Source organism: Girardinichthys multiradiatus, chromosome 21, assembly GCF_021462225.1.
Source record: "Girardinichthys multiradiatus isolate DD_20200921_A chromosome 21, DD_fGirMul_XY1, whole genome shotgun sequence".
Taxonomy (NCBI): Eukaryota; Metazoa; Chordata; class Actinopteri; order Cyprinodontiformes; family Goodeidae; genus Girardinichthys; species Girardinichthys multiradiatus.
In genome coordinates, this window is record NC_061813.1 from 33,946,237 (window position 1) to 33,965,135 (window position 18,899).

The window sequence follows — 18,899 nt, forward strand, 5'->3', positions numbered from 1 at the left end:
AGTTGTCCTGTCAACACATTCTCACATGTGTTTTTTATTTATTTTTTGTTTTTGCAGCTCCTCCAAAGTTATCTTGACTGCTTTTCTGGTTAATGCACTCCTTGAATTTCATTATGGAGCACCATGTCACAAGGAGAAAGTCGTAATGAAGTGTCTCAAACATCAGAGCATTTATGTACTGGATTCCTGATCAGAAAAAGCTGCAGATCCTAACTCCCCAGAGAACCAGCTGTCTGTTCTCAAACATTATTGTGATCATTTTCAAGTTCCGATAAGACAATAATGGGCCAGCGTCAGTTAGAACCTGGTTCAGACACCTTCCAGCATGTAAGAGAGAAATTAAACCATGAAAATGAAGGGTTAGCAATAAATATCATCTCTATCTATAAATATATTTGCAATGATAGTCTTTTAAACATGTGAAATATTTGATATCTTTTTAGTACATTATAGTAACCTAGAAGAAAAGAGATAATGAATGAGTGTTTCTCCATCCATAAAGATTTTTCTCATCTTGTGCACAGTGGCAGGTGAGAAGGAGCTTTTTCGATATGTCTTCCTCCAACAGATATCCTATTTTAGTTAAGGCCTTTATGGCAGTTTCATATTTTCTGTATCAGAAACATGTACTTGTATTTTATCAATTTGCTTCTGTAGATTTTCAGGTCTTTTTATTTTCTCTCTTTCGCAGTCCTCCGTGTCCAATATAGAGCTGGACTCTCCCACAGTGGAGGACAGGAAGGGCAGAAGGAAGGATGACCAGGAGCCCGTCTCCATCAAGAAAGGAGTCCCAATAATCCCAGTATGATCCTTTCACCACCTCACATTTCCTCCACCTTTTTGGCCAGCAGATGGCACCAAACTATTGATTTTCCTTTTAAAAGACCCATCTAAACATAGTAATCTTGTTTCTTTTTACTCCAGTTGTTCTCCTATATCACATGATGCTAACGTGTTTTAATAGAGGTCAAAACTTTAGACTAAAAATCTAAATTTGCATTAGTCGACATTTTACATAATGCTTGAATGCTTCACAGTCTTGCTTAACGAATAGTCTGAGCTTTTTCCAATTTAATTAAAAACCTTTTAGTCACTAAAAGCAAAACCAGAAAGTTTAAGTAGCAGCTTTCAACACCATATCAACATGTACTGTGAACTGTTAACACATCCATTACAGGGATAAATGTCTATTTTCTTCGATCCACTCATTATTCCAAATTAAACAGGCTCAAAAATATTTTCATATGTAATAATATATGTCCGACCTGCTTGATCCATTACTAAACTGGTTCTGACTTGTTGAGGAATGTTGTCTAGCTGGTGATCTGAGGTAAAGTTGAAGGACTATTCCATCCACTTGCACCAGAACCATCAGCATCAAAACATCTCAACAGCACAATGCTGCCACTACTGTGCTTGATACATTATTCTTAAGCTTGAAAGCCTCACCTTGATTCCTTCAAAATTTCTTTTTGTCATTCTGGTAGTTTACATTGTAGTTCATTTGCGTCATCTGTTCATAAGACAAATCATTCAGCATTCAGGAAAATTTCAATTACCCCTTAAAGGACAATTTTGTTCACAGCCGCCCAGTCCAGGCACATTCAGGAAAAACTGACAATGCAGAATAACAGAAGCAGAGGTATTTCATAAAAAATTTATAAATCTGATCACAGATGGAATGGCAATTTGGTTTTGTGAGGGATTAGAGGTGATGCTAACCTGAAGGGATCATAGTAAAACGTGACAATAAGAAGTGTCTCTCTTTTTGGCTGATGATGCACTCTCTTTTTCTTGACCTACTTCTGCCACTGAGAACAATTCTCTCTGTTTTATTCAGAAGACATCTTGTCCTTGTGACTTGTCTCCTGCCCTCTTTCAGTCCACCACGATGTAAATGTGGCTGTTTCACCCAGGCTTGAGTCTTGGTGGTTCTTTAGTCGTTCCTCAACATCCTAAGCAGAGGGTGACAGTTTGGGTCATATGGTTAAAACAAAGTTATATAAAGCAGGCTAGCATTCAGCTTCTGAAGTGGCCCCAACCTCAACCACATCTAAATCAACCTGTTTAAATGAGCTGAACCATTTCTGATGAAGAGTCTTAAAATATCAAACTACAGTTATAGTAGAACCCAATTGATGGCTATGAAATTCTTGCAGTCTGTTTCCAACATATTACAAAACAGTCAGTCATTTTCTACCGCTTATTCCATAGTGGGTCGCGGGGGAGCTGGTGCCTATCCCCAGCAGTCTATGGGCGAGAGGCGGGGTACATCCTGGACAGGTCGCCAGTCCATCGCAGGGCAACACACAAACAACCACGCACACACTCATTCATACACCTAAGGGCAATTTAGAGTTACTAATTAACCTAACAGGCATGTCTTTGGATTGTGGGAGGAAGCCGGAGTACCCGATGAGAACCCACTCATGCACAGGGAGAACATGCAAACTCCATGCAGAAAGACCCCAGGCTGGGAATCGAACCCAGGACCTTCTTGCTGCAAGGCAACAGTGCTACCAACTGCCCCACCGGGCAACCCCATATTACAAAACATTTTAGCAAATATTAGTATGTGTATATATTTGACCCGGTATGTATTTTGTGTATTAGATAAAATCTATTTGATGTTTTTAAAGATTTAGTGAAGAAGTTTTTTTGAATAATGACTCCAGCCTGCAAGAGAATGAGTTAAATAAAACATTAGACTTAAGACTAAAATTTAAACAACACTTTCGTCCATGATGGCTGCATGTAAAGTTCTGACCCGCATTATATGTTACTGTATTTCTCCACAGTTTTTTTTTATCCTTTCAGTAGTTTTGCATTTAGATTTTTGAAACAAAAACAGAGAAGGAAAAGAAGTTGCTCATTTATTATCACTGATCTCTTTTAGGTATCTGACGTTAAAACCTTGCTGCCTAAACCCTCGATCCTTCCCCCACCTAACTCCAGTCATCGCACCATCTCTCCGTCCTCCTCTTCGGGTCCGAGCCCCTCCCCAGAGCTCCGACAGTCGCCTCTGACACCGCCGCCGACGCTGGAGGAACTCAGGAACCAACTGAGAGACTTGAGAGCCTCCATAGATCTGCTGAAGCTCCAGCACAAGTGAGCCTGCTCAAGCGCCTGCGTTTCTTTGTCGATTTTTTTTCATGCGTGTAAATCAACACAAAATGTTATTGTGATGCTTTTCAGGCAGGAGATGAAGCAACTGGGCAATGCGCTTGATGAGGAGAAGAAGATACGTATTAGTTTACAGGTGAGACAGTAAATAAGTAAATTTAACTTGACCAATGGCAGTTATAGATGCTGTTTTCAAGGTACAGAGTTTATATCCCTTGAACCTTTCCACATTTCAATGTATTTTATTGAGATTTTATGTGATAAACTAACACAAGGTTATTGTAGTAGATGGGTTTTAGTGTTCTTTGCTTTTTACAAGTAAACGTCTGAAAAGTGAGGCCTGCATTTACAGTATATTCAGCCCCCTTGAGTCAATACTTTGTCGAAGCACCTCTTGCAGCTGGGAGTCTTTGGCTGTATTTCTCTACCAGCTTTGCACATCTAGACTGAAGCTTCCTTTTCTTCAAATAGCTTATACTCGGTCAGGCTGGAAAGACTGGATCAATGTTGCCATTTATTCTCATTAGGGTTTAGGTTTAGGCTTTAACTGGGCCATTTTGACATGAATGTGTTTGATCTAAACCGTTACTTTGTAGCGCTGGCTATATGTTTAGGGTAAAACTCTGCTCCAGTCTCCAGTGTTTTTCGGTGTCTTAGCAGATCTTCTACCAGAATAATAATGTAGTTAGTTCCATTTATATTCCCATCAGCTCTCACCAGCTTCCCTTTAGCTGCTGAAGAAAAGCATCCACACATCATGATGTTTAACCACCAGGGTGTTAGATTTCCACCATAAATAGGATTTTCCTTGCAGGCCAACAAATTCAATTTTGTTATCATCTAACCAGAGCATCTTCATCCACATGTTAGCTGTGTTCACTGCATGGGTTCTGGCACACGTTAGAGGGGATTTCTTATGGCTTTCTTCATGAACTCCACAGTTTTGGAGTCTATGAATGATAAATCAAATCGACAATCTTCCACCTGAGCTGTGGATCTCTACAACTCCTCCAGAGTTACCATGGACCTCTTGTGTTCTTCTCTGATTGATGTTTTCTTTGCCCAGCTTGTCAGTAAGGGTCAGGGGTCAGCAAGCTTTACAATCAAGAGAGCCATTTTTGCTCTCCTACAAAATAAAAATTGTCTAGAGCCATGAGAGCTACTTGACCGTCACAAGAAATCATATCTTAAAGGATTTTAAAACAAACTTATGAGATAAAGAATACTCTTTCCTGAGCTTAATGAGACCAATCGACTTACATTTGACTGCATTTTTAGGGAAGATGGCTTACTTTAAAAAAAACAAAAACATTGAATCTGCTTATGACAACGACATAACAAGAATCAGTGGTGGGCATGACTCCAATGATCTGCTAACAGCTAATAGCAAAACTAATTTTTTGTTTAGTGAAGTAGCATTTCTGCTAACTTTGTAAACTGTTAGTGGACTGTTTAGCTTCCAATAAATTAGGTTACACCAACTTTAAGTCCTCTAACAAAATTCACAAGTTTGTTCCTTTGTGCCGTGGACATGTCTGGCAGAGTCTATTAGGCTTACTAAGTTTAAGTGTGACAAGACGTCGTTGTGGCTATGCAGCAGCAGCAGCTAGCGGAAGACAGTTTTAAATTGCTGTTACGAAGTGTTCAGTTATTTTTTTAAGTTATGGAAGGCGACTGAGTGATAGTCGTCTTAGTGGTTAGCAGTTAGCATTAGCTTCTGCTAATACTTTTATTTATTAAGAGATTTAGCCTTTGCGAAGCTAATATTTCAGTTAGCGGAATTTGAGTTAGCAAAGCTAACTTATTGGTTAGTTGTGCCCACCAACGACAAGAATTAACTAAAAATTCTGAAGATTTTCTCTACAGTCAATAGTCACCACTTATTTCTGGCGCAGGTTGCGGACCCCTTGTTTAGGTGGACATCCATCTCCTACTTTTATTTTTGCAACTCACTGAAAGCTGTATTTATACCGACTAAATGCCTTTACTGGATTTTATTCAGGGGTATTAGAGTAAAGGGTACAGAATGCAAATCTATCTTTTAGAGTTTTATTTGTTAAAATGTTTAAGGACTTCTGTCCATTTCATTCCATTTCATAATTATGCACTGTTTTGGTCTATCACCTAAAATAACAATAAAATACATATAAATTTGTAGTTGGAAGTTGATGGTGTAAAAAAGTTCAAGTGCTACATAATTTTGGCAAAGAACTGCATCAGGATTACATCTTTAAAGCATGTAAATGTGTGCAATATTAACTAATGTACTGGCTTTGTTTCACAGATGGAAGTAGAGCACATAAAGAAGAGCCTGTCCAAATGAGGATAGAAGATTCAGTATCAGCCTGCATCACATCTGAGACCACATGAAAAACAAAAACAGAAAAAGAATAATTTTCTTACTGTTGGTTTTGACACCTCAGCCAAAAATAAGTTTGTGCCAAACGATCATCACCATCACCAATGGTTCAGCATCTCTGAATCAGCTACATTTCCTCCCCTCTAAGCCGCCTTATCCTGTGTTTACTTTTGCATTTGTTTTTAATTTCTGTTAAAGAGGCTTCTCTGTTTGGTTTACTGCTATATTCGCTGTGTCACCGGTACTGACCGACCACGGAGCAAGGACGTGGAGCCACGGCTGCCTGGTACTTTTTTAAGTTTCCCAGAGTGAAGGAAACGTCTGCCTCTGTAGCCCGGTCTGATCAGAAGAACTCTGTGCAGTTCTGCGTCCACTTTGCTGCCTTCACTTCCTTTCTGTGCATATGAGTGTGTTTGTTTTCATACAATGTGAGGACCTAAAGTATTGAGGTTCAAAGTGGGGACATTTTTAAGAGCTACATTTCCAATAAAATAAAAATAAAATCCTGACCACAGAAACTACTTTTAACCAGAAGATCTGAAAGTCTTGGCACCACTTAAGTTTTTTGTGCCCTAAACAAGTTTTTTAGTTAACTTTTATTTTATTATTGTATAAAATCACATGAAAGAGGGACCAATGCTAGCACAACATCCTTTTTAAGCATATATCAATATAGAAAAACTCATTAATAAATGCTACTGCATCCGATAGCAACATTTTGACAGGAAAGAGAATTAATATTTACATTTTTCACATTTTTGAACAAAACTCTTCCTGGGTTATGTTTCATAAAGTCAGAAAAAAAAAAACACCATAAGCACAGTAATTTCCTCTTTAGAAGTTGAAGAGTGAAGAATATTTCTAATTTGCACTGCAGACATGAGATAATGAGTCATCAGGCAGTACAATACTTCACTTCGCTTTATGCCTTACTGTGATAGTTTGTCCTTGTACTGCTTCATGTCTAATCGGCAATTCCTGGGCGCTAAAAATAGGTGGTTTGAAACATTAGTTTAAGAGTCTGAACACAAAACTGCCTGAACTTTGGAGGCTATGAAAGTAGAGCAAGGAAATGTTATTTGGATCAGCAGCTGTGTCTTGAAACAAAAAGTGGGTGTAGTCTTTCCTCTAATTCACACAGAGTCAGAAGCCCCACAAATATTTCATAACATCTCCCATAGCAATTTAAACCTTTACCACTGAGTTTTAGTAGAAATCAACAAACATCTGCTATAATTACAACCAGATTTTTGAATCTTTTTTTGGCAGAGTTGTTAGTTATTTGAAGTTGTTGGTTTTCTAGCTTGGACCAAGCATGTAAGCATAGTCCTTAAAGTTTGAATAGCATTGATGTTAGGGTTTAGAAAGTTAATGTTAGCCTCCTATATCCATTTCTGTGTCTTTGTGGTGATTGCCCTCTTGGAACAACCCAGCTTTGAGGTGAAACCTAAAGAATTTGCAGGTTGTCATCCTTCTTTATTGCCCAGCTTGTTCAATGCACCAGTATTACTGGCAGTGAACCAGCATTATGCTGCCACCACCGTGTTTGGCAATATACCATTTTGTCACTGTGGCCCATTGTGGTTCGTATAATGGTCAACATTATACAAACCACCTCATGGTCAACCTGGAACCATGAGGCACAAATAAAACTTGATTTATCCATATGGCGAGTGACAGTCGTTTCAGTCGTTTCCAGGTCACAGCAGGCTAGATGCATGGTGGCTTCTGGGTTGTTCCTGAACATCCTGACCCATTTCATTCCATCTGACGGAGGCAGTGTTGGTCAGATACTTTAAAACTGGATGTTGTAACAGGAGACTGATTTTGAAAATGGACAAAGCAAACTGGCATTAAGCTTCTCAAATGGCCAGAAATCCAATCTCAATCAAACTGAAATATATGGACTATGCTAAGCTAGGTGTCTGTCAGGAAACCAAACATTAAAACTGAACTTGATTAATTCAAATATTTTTGCCTCTGTCCACCAAAGCAGAAAGGTTTAACCTAAGGATTGAATGTGTGACATTGTAATAGTGGGACAATTTAGTTATTTACAGAACAAGCTGGAGAAGATCGAAAGAAATATCACCAATAAAAGACCGCATCGATTATAGGTGATCACATTCTGTGGATATGTGATATTTGGGGTTTTGCTGGGACAAACAACTGTACACAGATGGTAAATAGATTAAGCTTTATTTTTTTCTTTTCAGAAATTAGCACTCTTGTTTTGTTTAAGGGAAATCTTGAGAAACTCTAAGAAGCACAATTTTAAAAAGACAAATCATTCCTTTAGCAAACATGAAAACATCAAACATGTTGCTGTAGACTGAAAGTGCATGAACAAAAGGGTTTCCTTTCTTTTCCGGCTAACAAAAATAACAGGGTTATGTGAATGTAGATGGTTACAGGTCCTCATGGGTAAATGAAGGTTACACGTGTGCATAGGCGAACGATTTTTGTATGACAGCATGTGCAACTGTTTTTGCCTCCCTTCCTTAGGTGTGCACAGAATCTATGGCAACCCGTCACTGTGGCCTTCCTGTTTCAGATTCTAAGTCTTTTTATTTCTTCTCTGTTCTGTCTTTTCGTATGACAAAGAGAAAACTGCTTCAACCGAGGCTACAAGTTGTTTTCTTGACTTGGTCCTTTCTCTCCAAGATGGTGATAAATGAATATATATACATATATATATATTTACTTTTATATTTCAGTGTAATAAAGAGTCTATTATGTACTGTATGTGTGGGTCTTCTATAATAAACAGGTATAAGTTTACTTTGCGTGGATCAAAGAAACATGGAGAGTTAATAAGTCAAGAAAAGTTTCCGTGAACAAAAGAAGAAGTTGCCACAACGGACAAAGAAACCACAGCTTCAGCAACATCAGCATTTTGTTACGTAAAACAGCAGATAAAAGCTCATAATTGAGGTATAAAAGTGGTGCATACCACATTAAACCCCAGTAAAATGCATTGAAGGTTGTGCTTTGATTGTGACAAAAACATGTTTTTCACCTCTTGGATTCACATTGGCCATAATTCTGATCTTAATTTCATAAAGGCTAATTGCCATAAGACTTATCATAGCCGCAATGTACTTTCTGCAACAAATCAAGGTCAAACAGTAATGAGGAAGTTAAGCGGCTGGCCAGTCAGTGCTGCTAAACACCCTCTGACCCAGAGTTCTGGTTTTACTCCTAACTTTGTGGATGTGTCTCAGTATCATGGCAATAAATGAAATAGACGACCAAATGTTATTCTTCAAAAGCAACATGTTTTGTTTTGAGATTTCAGACTGATGTTCAGTTTGTGTACTTGTATTGATGGCCAGACTCATCATCTTATAAACAAAAATGATTTTCTGATGTGTCTGAGTGTTACAGCAGAAATAGGATGTCTTTCCAAGGTGAAAAAAATCACCCAAGCCAATGAGATGATACATAATCACTGCAGCAGAGTCTAGATCTTTCTCCAGGTCTCAACCCAGTAATGAGTGGCCGAAACCACGCCTCCCCAAAGAAGGCATATATTGAGCTCAAGCAATGTCACATTTGTATATGAAACAAGCAACATTGCGTCCAAATGAAAATGTATGTGACGTATTTGTGTGTAATTTATCTTCATATCAGCATAAAACCTTCAGGAAGTAAATGGTAGAGGACATTGTTTTGCTGTTACAGTTAGATATTTTTCAATTGTTTCTCTGAAGAACAATTACAGGTATTTAAAGCTTATTTTTGAGAAAATTTATCATATTAATGCAGACAGTGTTTAACCTTCATAATCTTTAAATTTCACACCAGCATGATGGATTTTAACTTGCTGACCAAAGTCTGTCAGATGGTGACCTGTTCTCGTAATATTAGTGCTTGTTGCCTGCATTTTGAGATCTGACCACAGTGTCATAACTAGGTTATGATTTGAAGAGTTCCTGAACCACAGATCCAAATTTTCAGTGTTCTGATGTTTGAGCCTCTTTCTTATCCCTTTTACCTTGTGACACGATGCTCAATTGTGCTATAAAGTTAAAAGATCTTTGCCAAATTGTCAAATTGCTGGAAGATATTGTTCTTTGAGGAATTTTTATTTATGGAGGTGTTCTTGGACAGAACTTGGGCAGAGGCCCACTCCCTTTGGATCGGAAACAACCCCACATATGGATCTTATCAATATTTCTCGTAGCAATTAACTTTCCAGCAGTCTTCTATTGTCCTTCTTTGTTCTTGTACAAGATCTGTCTCCCCTTAATGTTTTTAGTAAACATAATTTTCATTGCTGGCCTTCTTGGTCAAGGGTCTTCACATCACCATGCTGTCAAGGTACTTCCATTGACTTGCTGCTAAGGTCAAGCAAGCTCTGCACTGCACTTTTTGATTTTTAAGCAGCAGTTTGAAACATATGAGACCATTTTGGTGTCAGTATTATGGATGCACACTTTTCTTTATAGAAACCAATTGCTAACACATGTAAACGATGATTTCAAGCACATCTGCCCCTCTTTTATAGCCTGCTTATTGGGCTGATAGAGTTTCACAGGTTCTCCTTTGTTTATTATGCAACTTTACAAAAGTCTTTTGTGCAACAATACAGTAAAAATCCAAGTTTTCTTAAATACAGCAGACTTCGTACAACATTAAAACTTTTTTTTACATTAAGGCATCTGATCAATCTGCATCCTAAACACTGTTAACGGCCACCAAGAAACTGAAGCTTTATTGGTTAATAGACCCAAAAGACTGCAATAAAGATGCACAAGCTAAAAAAGGGAGTCTCCCCTGCTTGCTGTTGGGTGTTGGTGCGGGCACTGGGTCGCTGGGGGAACCTGTTCCCGGGCTTGGGCTGCATGGCTTGAGGTAGCGGTGTGGCTGGGTCAGGAGGGCTCGGTTTCCTGTGTCTCGCTCTGTACCTCTTTGACCTGGGGGCTGCTGATCCTATGCTTTGTGGCTGACCTGGGATGACGCTTTATATCTGGCTGCCTGGGACTGGTGCTGCCTATTGGAGCCGGGTCTACCTGCCCTTTGTTGCTCTTCGGCGCTGTGTAGGCCTTCTCCTGTTCTTGCCACACCTAAAAATGTACACTTCCAATCAGGCAACCATCTGCTCCATATGGTGTGTCTGAAATGCAGTAACCATGCACATTTAAAAAAATTATCCAAGATAATTATTGATCTGGACAAAACTTGAAGATATTGATTCCTCTGACTGACTCTCTTTGCTGTCACCTTAATTCATAACCCATGACTGCTGCAGTGGTAGTTTTAAATGCACACATTTCTTCCAAGGGTTACACAGTCTGTGGTGCATCCTGAAATAAAAAAATATTCAAAATGAGTTTTCTTTTGCTCATGTCCTGTCAGTGACAAAGGATGTTCCCCTGTGATGTGCTTGGTGTAACCAGGGGTTGGTCAATGACTGATTTGAATGACTGATTTGAAGCTTATGATTCTGTGCCAAAATAAATGCTTTTTCTGTGTTCTTTATAGAGCGTTGACTGCATTTAAACATCTCTAAGCTCAAAATGTTAAATTAATGAGACCTTAACTGGATCTTACTACAATGAACAGAGATTCTTTAAAACACAATGTGAGATTTATGAAACCTTTATTCTATTTGTGAAATGTTTTTTGGGTGGGGGGGATAAACCGCACCTTACAATGAGACAAAAGCCAATCACACGGACTGGTCAGGAATGATTCTTTCCATCTTGGTTACTGAAGAATTAATAAAAGATTTTACCAGTGGTAATTATATCACAGTTTGTGAACCAGAATCATAAACAATGTTAATTGTCAACATAATAACTGAACCCGGATAAAAAAACTAATACAACAGACTGCAGTACCTGTGTGCAAACTACTGAAAAAATCTAAAGGAAAAATTGGGGAAAAGGAACAGAAAATATGTGCTCAATATCAATAAATGGACAGGTGAGACATCTTAGACATTTTAGGTCTTAATGTTTCTGCTAAGTTGCAGAATAGGCTTGTTGGGGGAACGGTTGGGGGTGTTGGTTGTGTTTGGTGGTGGCAGAAGCAGGCGCTTGCCCGGGGCCACATTCATGCAAGAAGCTCCCTTGGCTGTGAGATCAGTCCAGAAGGACGCAGAGTTTATATTTAGACAGGCAGGGGAGTGATATCATTTCATAGTTGGCCAGCAGCACTCTGTCGGCGACCTTCCACTCTGGAAACCTTAAACCAGACCACCTTAAACCAAAGATTAACAATTAAAACTTCTGCATGAATTCATCAGACTCCCCCCTCCACTCTTTCTCATCTGGTCGGATCCAGTCTGCTAGAAGCGGGCGTCCTGGTGCGAAATAATCGGTGTGAGTAAATTAGGCGGAGATGCAGGAGGACAACCCCAGACACGCTCCTCCGCGGTCAGGGCAGGTGCTCCACTGGTGAGCCGGCAGAAGACAGGGCAGACAGGCTGAGAGAGGGCGGAGAGACAAGGAGGTAAACAGCAGTTTCACTTCCCAGCGTTGCGCCATGGATCAGGGGCAGGGCGCACAGGTCGCCGACATGATGGGGGAGCACGCAGCCGGAGTGTGCGCGTCGGAACGCGGCGAGGTGTCCAGCCCCAGCCCGCCGGCCAAGCAGCGCTCCCTTCGGGTGGTTTACGTCCTGAACGACGGACTGAAGTCGGTGATGGCCAGCAGCCCGGAGTCCGGAGCGCTGCAGTGTCTGCAGAGAGCCTGCGACTCGGAGAGCGCCCTGCTCACCACCGTAACCTTCGGACGGCTGGACTTTGGAGAGACAGCGGTGCTGGACAGCTTCTATGATGCAGGTGGGTTTCTGGTTCCGCCGAACTGAACAAATCTGTGGGGGTTTCTGACACTTTTTACTTCAAATCGAAACTTTAATCATCAGTGCGTCTGTTTTTCAACATTTTGTTTTGTTTTGTGTCGTTAGAAAAACTCACGTTTTGGCTCAGAATATTTTTTTTCTCCAAAAATACTTCTTCAGGACCCCAAAAATGGCCGTGAGCAGAGCTCAGGGTTCTACACATCCTGGAAGTCTGGAAATTAATTTATTTTCATGATCTGGAAAAGAAGTACGGATACATTTTTCCAGATCATATTCTGTTTTACCATTAAAAGCTGTTGTTTTTATCCATCATCCTCCCGATTGTCCTCCATCCATCCATCCATCCATCCATCCATCCGTTTGTCTAAAAAGTTTAAACCTGACATACATGTAAAATTAACATCTTAAAACATTTATCAGCCAGTTCTGTTTTTTTTATTTTTTATTACCAGATATCTGCCCATTCTGATTTAGATGGTTCAAGTTACCTTCTGGTGGACGGTGTCTCCCCAAAAATCTGCTCTGGAGAAATCTCTGTTTATTGCCCCCCTCCAACAAAGAAAAGGAGTTTCCACCCGTGGTGATTCCCTGTTCCGTCTTCATCACAAAAAGGGAGACCTACCCCCTGCAAAGATCTAGAAGATCAAATCAGAGCTGCTCCTCAAAGCCTTTAATTGGCAGCTGTTTAAAACATGTGATGCTGTCCACACCTCAGCTGCAGACAGCATGGGCGCTGATACCAGGTTTAGTTACACGCTGTCAGGCCTGACAGTAAGCTGATAAATCTCTGCGGGGACACAGAAAGAATCAAATCTGTATGTGGAGATTTCGGAAAGAGAAGCAACGGAAAAGATGATTAGTTCCTCATGGTAGATTTGAACTTGTCAGAGCATGTTAATGTAGACATGATTAACCACCTGAACAATGCTTCAATGGAATTCAGATTTCTCAGTAAGCAGTGACAGAGAGCTAGTAACTGTCCAGTCCATTGTACAGTAGATCTGTGTATTCGATTTCATTTCTTCAGCCAAAACCACGGTTGTTTTTTGGTGTAGCCCCCTCTTTTTGTAAGGGCCAAGTTTAGCCTGAACATCTTGCAAAGATAAAGGCAGTACAAAAAAAACAATTATGTTAAAAGAGAAATAAACAAGGTTTTACTTTAAGATTTTACTCAGATAAAAAGGTAGGATAATGCTAAAACATTCATCAGTTTTCTGGTTTTTCTGGTGTAATGATGCCAAAAATCAAGGATATTAAATAAATACACTAACAGCTTGTTTTGCTGCTGGTATTTCACTAGTCCTCCTTTGTGACATATATTTGTGATATAGAAGTATTTTGGAGTAACATCTATGCCGTAAAGGTTTGAGACGACCCCCTTCCCCCACCTCATTCTCTATGAACTGCATCCTCCAATTACTACAAAGTACATAGAAACTTGAAGGAAAACATTCATCCTCAGGGAGCCTTAAAAACGTTTGACACTATTTTATTGTTTACAAAACTCCTTATTTTTATTTTCAGTGGCCTCTTGATTCCAAAAACGTACAGAATAGCTACCCGATAAGCACTGAAGAAGAGCAGCATATTAACAGTTATATTTAGGAACACTTACAGAACAGTGGTATGGGTTTTTTTTGTTGTTGTTGTTTTGCAGACTTTTGAACTCACTGCCCAGCATGAGGTTTATCCCTGGGGGCTGCAGTGGAGTTCACTTTGTTTGTCAACTCAACAAAATGGACCGGGACTCAGGTTTCCTTATGCTCCCACAAGCTGCACTCATTTGCACCCATATCCTGAGCCTGCAGTAGCTGCTGCAGTCCATGATGGGATATGTAGATGTGGTCGGTGGGCCTTGAACTTAACATTCAATTCAATTCAATTCAATTCAAAAATACTTTATTAATCCCAAAGGGAAATTAAATGTTGTTATAGCTCATATTATGAAGGTTTCTTCAAAGAGCCGTTGTAGATGCTGATGGCTGTGGGCAGGAAGGATCTCCTGTAGCGCTCCGTCTTACAGCAGATCTGAAGAAGCCTGTGACTGAAGACACTCTGTTGTTGTAGGACAGTCTTATGAAGAGGATGCTCAGGGTTCTCCATAATGTTCTTCATTTTATGAAGAATCCTTCTTTGCACAATGATTTCCAGAGGTTCCAGAGGAGTCCCCAGAACAGAGGCAGCCTTCTTTATCAGCTTGTTGAGCTTTTTTAAGTCCCTGGCTCTGATGCTGCTTCCCCAGCAGATGATGGCAGAAGAGATCACACTTTCCACAACAGACTTATAGAAGATATGCAGCATCTTGCTGCAAACACCAAAGGACCTAAGCTTCCTCAAGAAGTACAGTCTGCTCTGTCCCTTCTTGTAGATGGCTTCACAGTTGCATCTCCACTCTAGTCTGTTGTCCAGGTGAACACCGAGGTATTTATACTCCTCCACCACCTCCACTTCTTCTCCCATGATGGAAATAGTTTTTGACTTAATCCTGTTTCTCTTAAAATCTACAATCATCTCTTTTGTTTTAGTCACGTTCAAAATGAGATGATTGTTTCCACACTATGCCACAAAGCGGTCCACCACCTTCCTGTACTCAGCTTCTTGTCCATCTCTGATCCACCCCACGACTGCAGAATCATCCGAGTATTTCTGCAGATGACAGGAGTCTGTCTTGTACTGGAAGTCTGAGGTGTACAGAGTGAAAAGGAATGGTGAGAGTACAGTCCCCTGTGGTGCTCCTGTGCTGCTGACTACCTGCTTAGACTCACAACCATTGATTGATCTACTGCCCCCTGACTAAACTGTAAGTAATTATACAATGAAGATCTAAATGAATCATACCTCTGGTCGATTTAGGCTTTGAAGGGAGATAAAGATTAGGGTAAGGATTAGGGTAAGGATGCCTTTCAACCTCAAAGACTCGGAGGTCATCTCCAAAGATAAATTGTGAAAATAACAATGGAAACATGCGAAAGGCTGGTCAGCTATTATAAGAAGGGTTTGATTGCTGTAATGCTAATAAATATTTTTTCATTGATTATTGAGGAGGTTACTAATAATTTATGGAATTTCCTATTTAATAAAATGTAAATAAATATATTTTTTTTCTTCAGTTAAATGAAGAAAAAACTGAAGTAGTCATTGTTGCACCAGAAAAAAATAACTGGAAAGATAAAACAGGTGCTTGGGACTCTTGGTTATTTGGCTAAATGTTCTGTTAGAAACCTTGGGATGACCTTTAACTCTGGCTTCACACTTAAAAATCATGTCAAATCGATCCTGTTTCTACCATTTGCCAAACTCAGCTCTATCTACAGAATACTGCTGCTAGGCTTCTGACTGGATCTTCCAAATTTTGTCATGTGGCTCCACTGCTAATACAACTTAATTGGCTCCCAGTTCATTATCGTGTGCATTTCAAGACCCTGATATTGACTTGGAGAGCGCTGCATGGGCAGACACCAGTCTGTGATTTATTACATCCCAACACCTCTACTAGGGTCCTGAGGTCCTATGATCAGGACCTGCTGATTGTCCCACATTTAAAACTGAAAACTGAAGGAGACAGAACATTTTATTTTGTGTCTCCTCTGACTCTGAGATCAGCACACTCAATGGGTTACTTTAAAGGCTAGCTAAAAATGTATCTTTTTAAATCTGCTTTTGGTTAATTTTACTTTATGTATTTCTTTTTTGTTGAAGCTCTTTGTGATTTTTATCTTGAAAGGTGCTTTATAACTAAAGTTTTATTTACTTACTTACAAAGTGAGTTTTTTCAGATACTCCTTTTACATTGTTTTGTAAGAGATGCCTGCTTCGATTCCTATCAGAAACAAACCACTTGGTTAAATGAAATAATTTAAAATCAAAATCTGCAAGGTTATGAATAGGTGTACGCGTGGTAATTGTTGGCAGACTTTGTCCCTGTACTTTTTGCCTGTACATGAACGCATCTTCAGTGGGAAAGTGCATGTCTGTTCTTGCTTTCTTCACTCATGCTGATATAGCTTTTCATCCATTTGGAACGCTGCCGGTATTTGTGTTTAACGTGTGTTTCCTGGAATTTGGGACAACCCCCTGCTCCAGGAAAGATTCTGCTCACTCCTGCACTGGAAACTGAAAGCTGTTTGTTTTTACAGACACGGAAAACAAAGAGTTCCCATGACTGTTAATAAAGTTACCCTTGCTGCTTTAACATGATCTAGGTGGGAAAGTAGTAGCCAGGTACACTTGTTCATCACCCGCGTGACTACTTCTATAAAGCAATAGTTTTGTTTTCTAATCTGGTGTGTGGAGGTGATTTGGATCAGGACCAGAGCACTTTTGAGCCATCAAATGAAACATTATAAAGCCAGTGGCCAACAGTTGGAAGTCCATCATTCTACAATTAGAACCATGTTTATCTTTCCAACTGTTAAGCACGGTGGTGGAGGGCTGCTGATTTTTGCAGCCACCAGACCGTGAACATCTCTGGAATATCAAAATATTTCACAGTCAAATATGAGACCATCTGTTTGTAAGCTGACGTTCGACCCAAACAGGTTCATCAGATGGAGAATGATCACAAACTCAGCAGCAAATCTACAGCAGAATGGAAGAAAAATAAAATGATTCAAGTGTGCAAAGGCCCAATCAGTGTAGGCCTCAGCCTGACTGAAATACAGTAGTGGGACTTTAAGAAAGCTCTAAATAAAAACATATCTGAAAACCTCTGCTGATTTAATGTTGGAAAGAAGAGTGGACCAAAATTCTCCACAACAGACAGAATCAAACCGATATTTAGAAATATCAGTTATAAAGGTAGTTGTACAAGCTGGTAAATCATGATTTCTTAAAAAATATTTACTCTCATCTCTGTACATTTTCTAACCTTGGCCTAATCTAGGAGCTTCAAACCTTTTCTACAAGATACTCTAACACGTTCTTTCACTGATCTAAGGGGTCACAGGTTGTTGAGTTACGCTTAAAGGCAATTAAATTTCCTTTGTAACCTTGTAATTATCTGCTCGTTGCAGACATCGCCGTCGTGGACATGAGCGATGTGTTTCGGCAGCCCTCGCTGTTTTACCACCTGGGCGTGAGGGAGAGCTTCGACATGGCCAACAACGTCATCCTGTACCACGACACCGACCCGGACACCGCTCAGTCACTGAAGGTACATGTGCATGCCCGCCAGTGTAACCAGAGTGCACAGATGCCATTCCTTTACACCGACTGAGAACAAAGTGATCCTGGAAGTTATTTACAGATCTGTGTGTGTCCTACCTCGGAACCTCTCATGCTCTGAAATACACTTGCACTTTGTTGTGTCTTTACAGGACATGGTTGCACAGAAGAACACAGTAAGTTTTTGCATGTTTGTGTGTGATTTATGTGCACACACTGTGACTTGCTATTTCTAGGAAAAGCATCCATGACCTGTGCTGTCAGTCCTCTCATGCTGAAATGCACTCAGGTATGCATCTCCACATGCTTTTCCTTCGTGGAAGTCTGTCTTTTTCACTCCTACGCTTAAACAGTTGAACAGAGTCCTGACACGTTGTTAGCAGCAGATGTTTCCAGAAGGTGGTGTTTATTGTACTGTTACTCTCTGCTTGCCTGTGTGGAGAAGGCCAGTCGTCATCCAGCATTAAGATTTCCTTGGATTCAGCTGCCTCCAGAATACCGAGGCTCTGGACTGAGAAATAAAGTAGGTACCCTGTGTGCACCAAAGCATGCAGAGTGAGTTTCTTAAAACACAGCTACAACTAACAAAGAGCTTGATGAGCTCCTGATGAGATAAAGATGGATAACTCAATAATAGAGTTTGTTTCTATAAATAGAAGTCTCTCATGGGAGATGTGAAAATATGTTAAACAACTACACTAAACCTTTCTAATGTGCTATTCAGGAATTTAGGTTGATATTCTTTCTCTTCACCAGACTGAAATAGAGGCTGTTTATTTCTTTGTAAGTCAGCACTTTAAAAAGAGCACCAGGGCATCAAAGACCTAAGCCCCTTTCAGATCATTATTTTGTTTCAAGATCTACACATGTTCTTTATGCCTCTCGATAAACAAAAAAGTCTTGACCAAAATGGGGGGTTGAAGTCAACCCACCAATATTCCTCTGAGGAAGTTGTCATAAACCAGACTTTGGGATAAAAGGTAATCCAGGATTGCAGAACAAGTGTCACGTAGTCTAAAGATACTGAACAAAGATAGCAATCTGAGGGTGTACAGAGAGCAAAACCACCACATAATCTCATCTGAGAATGTCTTTTATTTAAAGCACTGAAATCACCTGAAAAGCCTGCATGATGGGCGCCAGGTGGCTCAATGGAAGAACAAGCGCAGCATATGCAGAGCCTAAAGTCCTCTATGCAGGGTTCAGCCAGAGACAGGATAAATCCCCCACACATAACAGACAAAATGCTCAGATTATTGCTGTTGTGGTCTCTGCAGAATTATTCATACTGGGTGGAGTGGGTTTGTGTTTTTATTGTGGAACTATGATCTGAAAGGTGTCTTAGGTCCCCGCCTGTTCACCTTTATGTGGAACAGAGCTGGCATGTTGCAACTCATGCTTTTGTTAATGCCGCTTCAGGCGATAGCGTTGAACATGTGATGAT

General features: G+C 40.1%; 2 protein-coding genes across 4 annotated transcripts in view; both read left to right on the forward strand.

Annotated features, from left to right (window-relative positions):
• Window positions 1–8,227, forward strand: part of sh3kbp1 (SH3-domain kinase binding protein 1) — a 58,270-nt gene extending 50,043 nt beyond the window's left edge. For both annotated transcript variants that reach the window (XM_047349863.1, XM_047349862.1), the window contains 4 exons: window positions 692–802; window positions 2,897–3,108; window positions 3,196–3,259; window positions 5,408–8,227. In XM_047349863.1, the coding sequence (XP_047205819.1) occupies window positions 692–802; window positions 2,897–3,108; window positions 3,196–3,259; window positions 5,408–5,446 (426 nt within the window). In that variant the 3' untranslated portion in view covers window positions 5,447–8,227. The remainder of the gene's footprint in view (window positions 1–691; window positions 803–2,896; window positions 3,109–3,195; window positions 3,260–5,407) is intronic.
• A 2,856-nt stretch (window positions 8,228–11,083) lies between these two features.
• Window positions 11,084–18,899, forward strand: part of map3k15 (mitogen-activated protein kinase kinase kinase 15) — a 53,805-nt gene continuing 45,989 nt past the window's right edge. The window contains exons 1-4 of one of the 2 annotated variants that reach the window (XM_047349809.1): window positions 11,084–12,272; window positions 17,305–17,444; window positions 17,608–17,631; window positions 17,898–17,978. In XM_047349809.1, the coding sequence (XP_047205765.1) occupies window positions 11,975–12,272; window positions 17,305–17,444; window positions 17,608–17,631; window positions 17,898–17,978 (543 nt within the window). In that variant the 5' untranslated portion in view covers window positions 11,084–11,974. The remainder of the gene's footprint in view (window positions 12,273–17,304; window positions 17,445–17,607; window positions 17,632–17,897; window positions 17,979–18,899) is intronic. The other variant, XM_047349810.1, reaches the window with a different exon arrangement.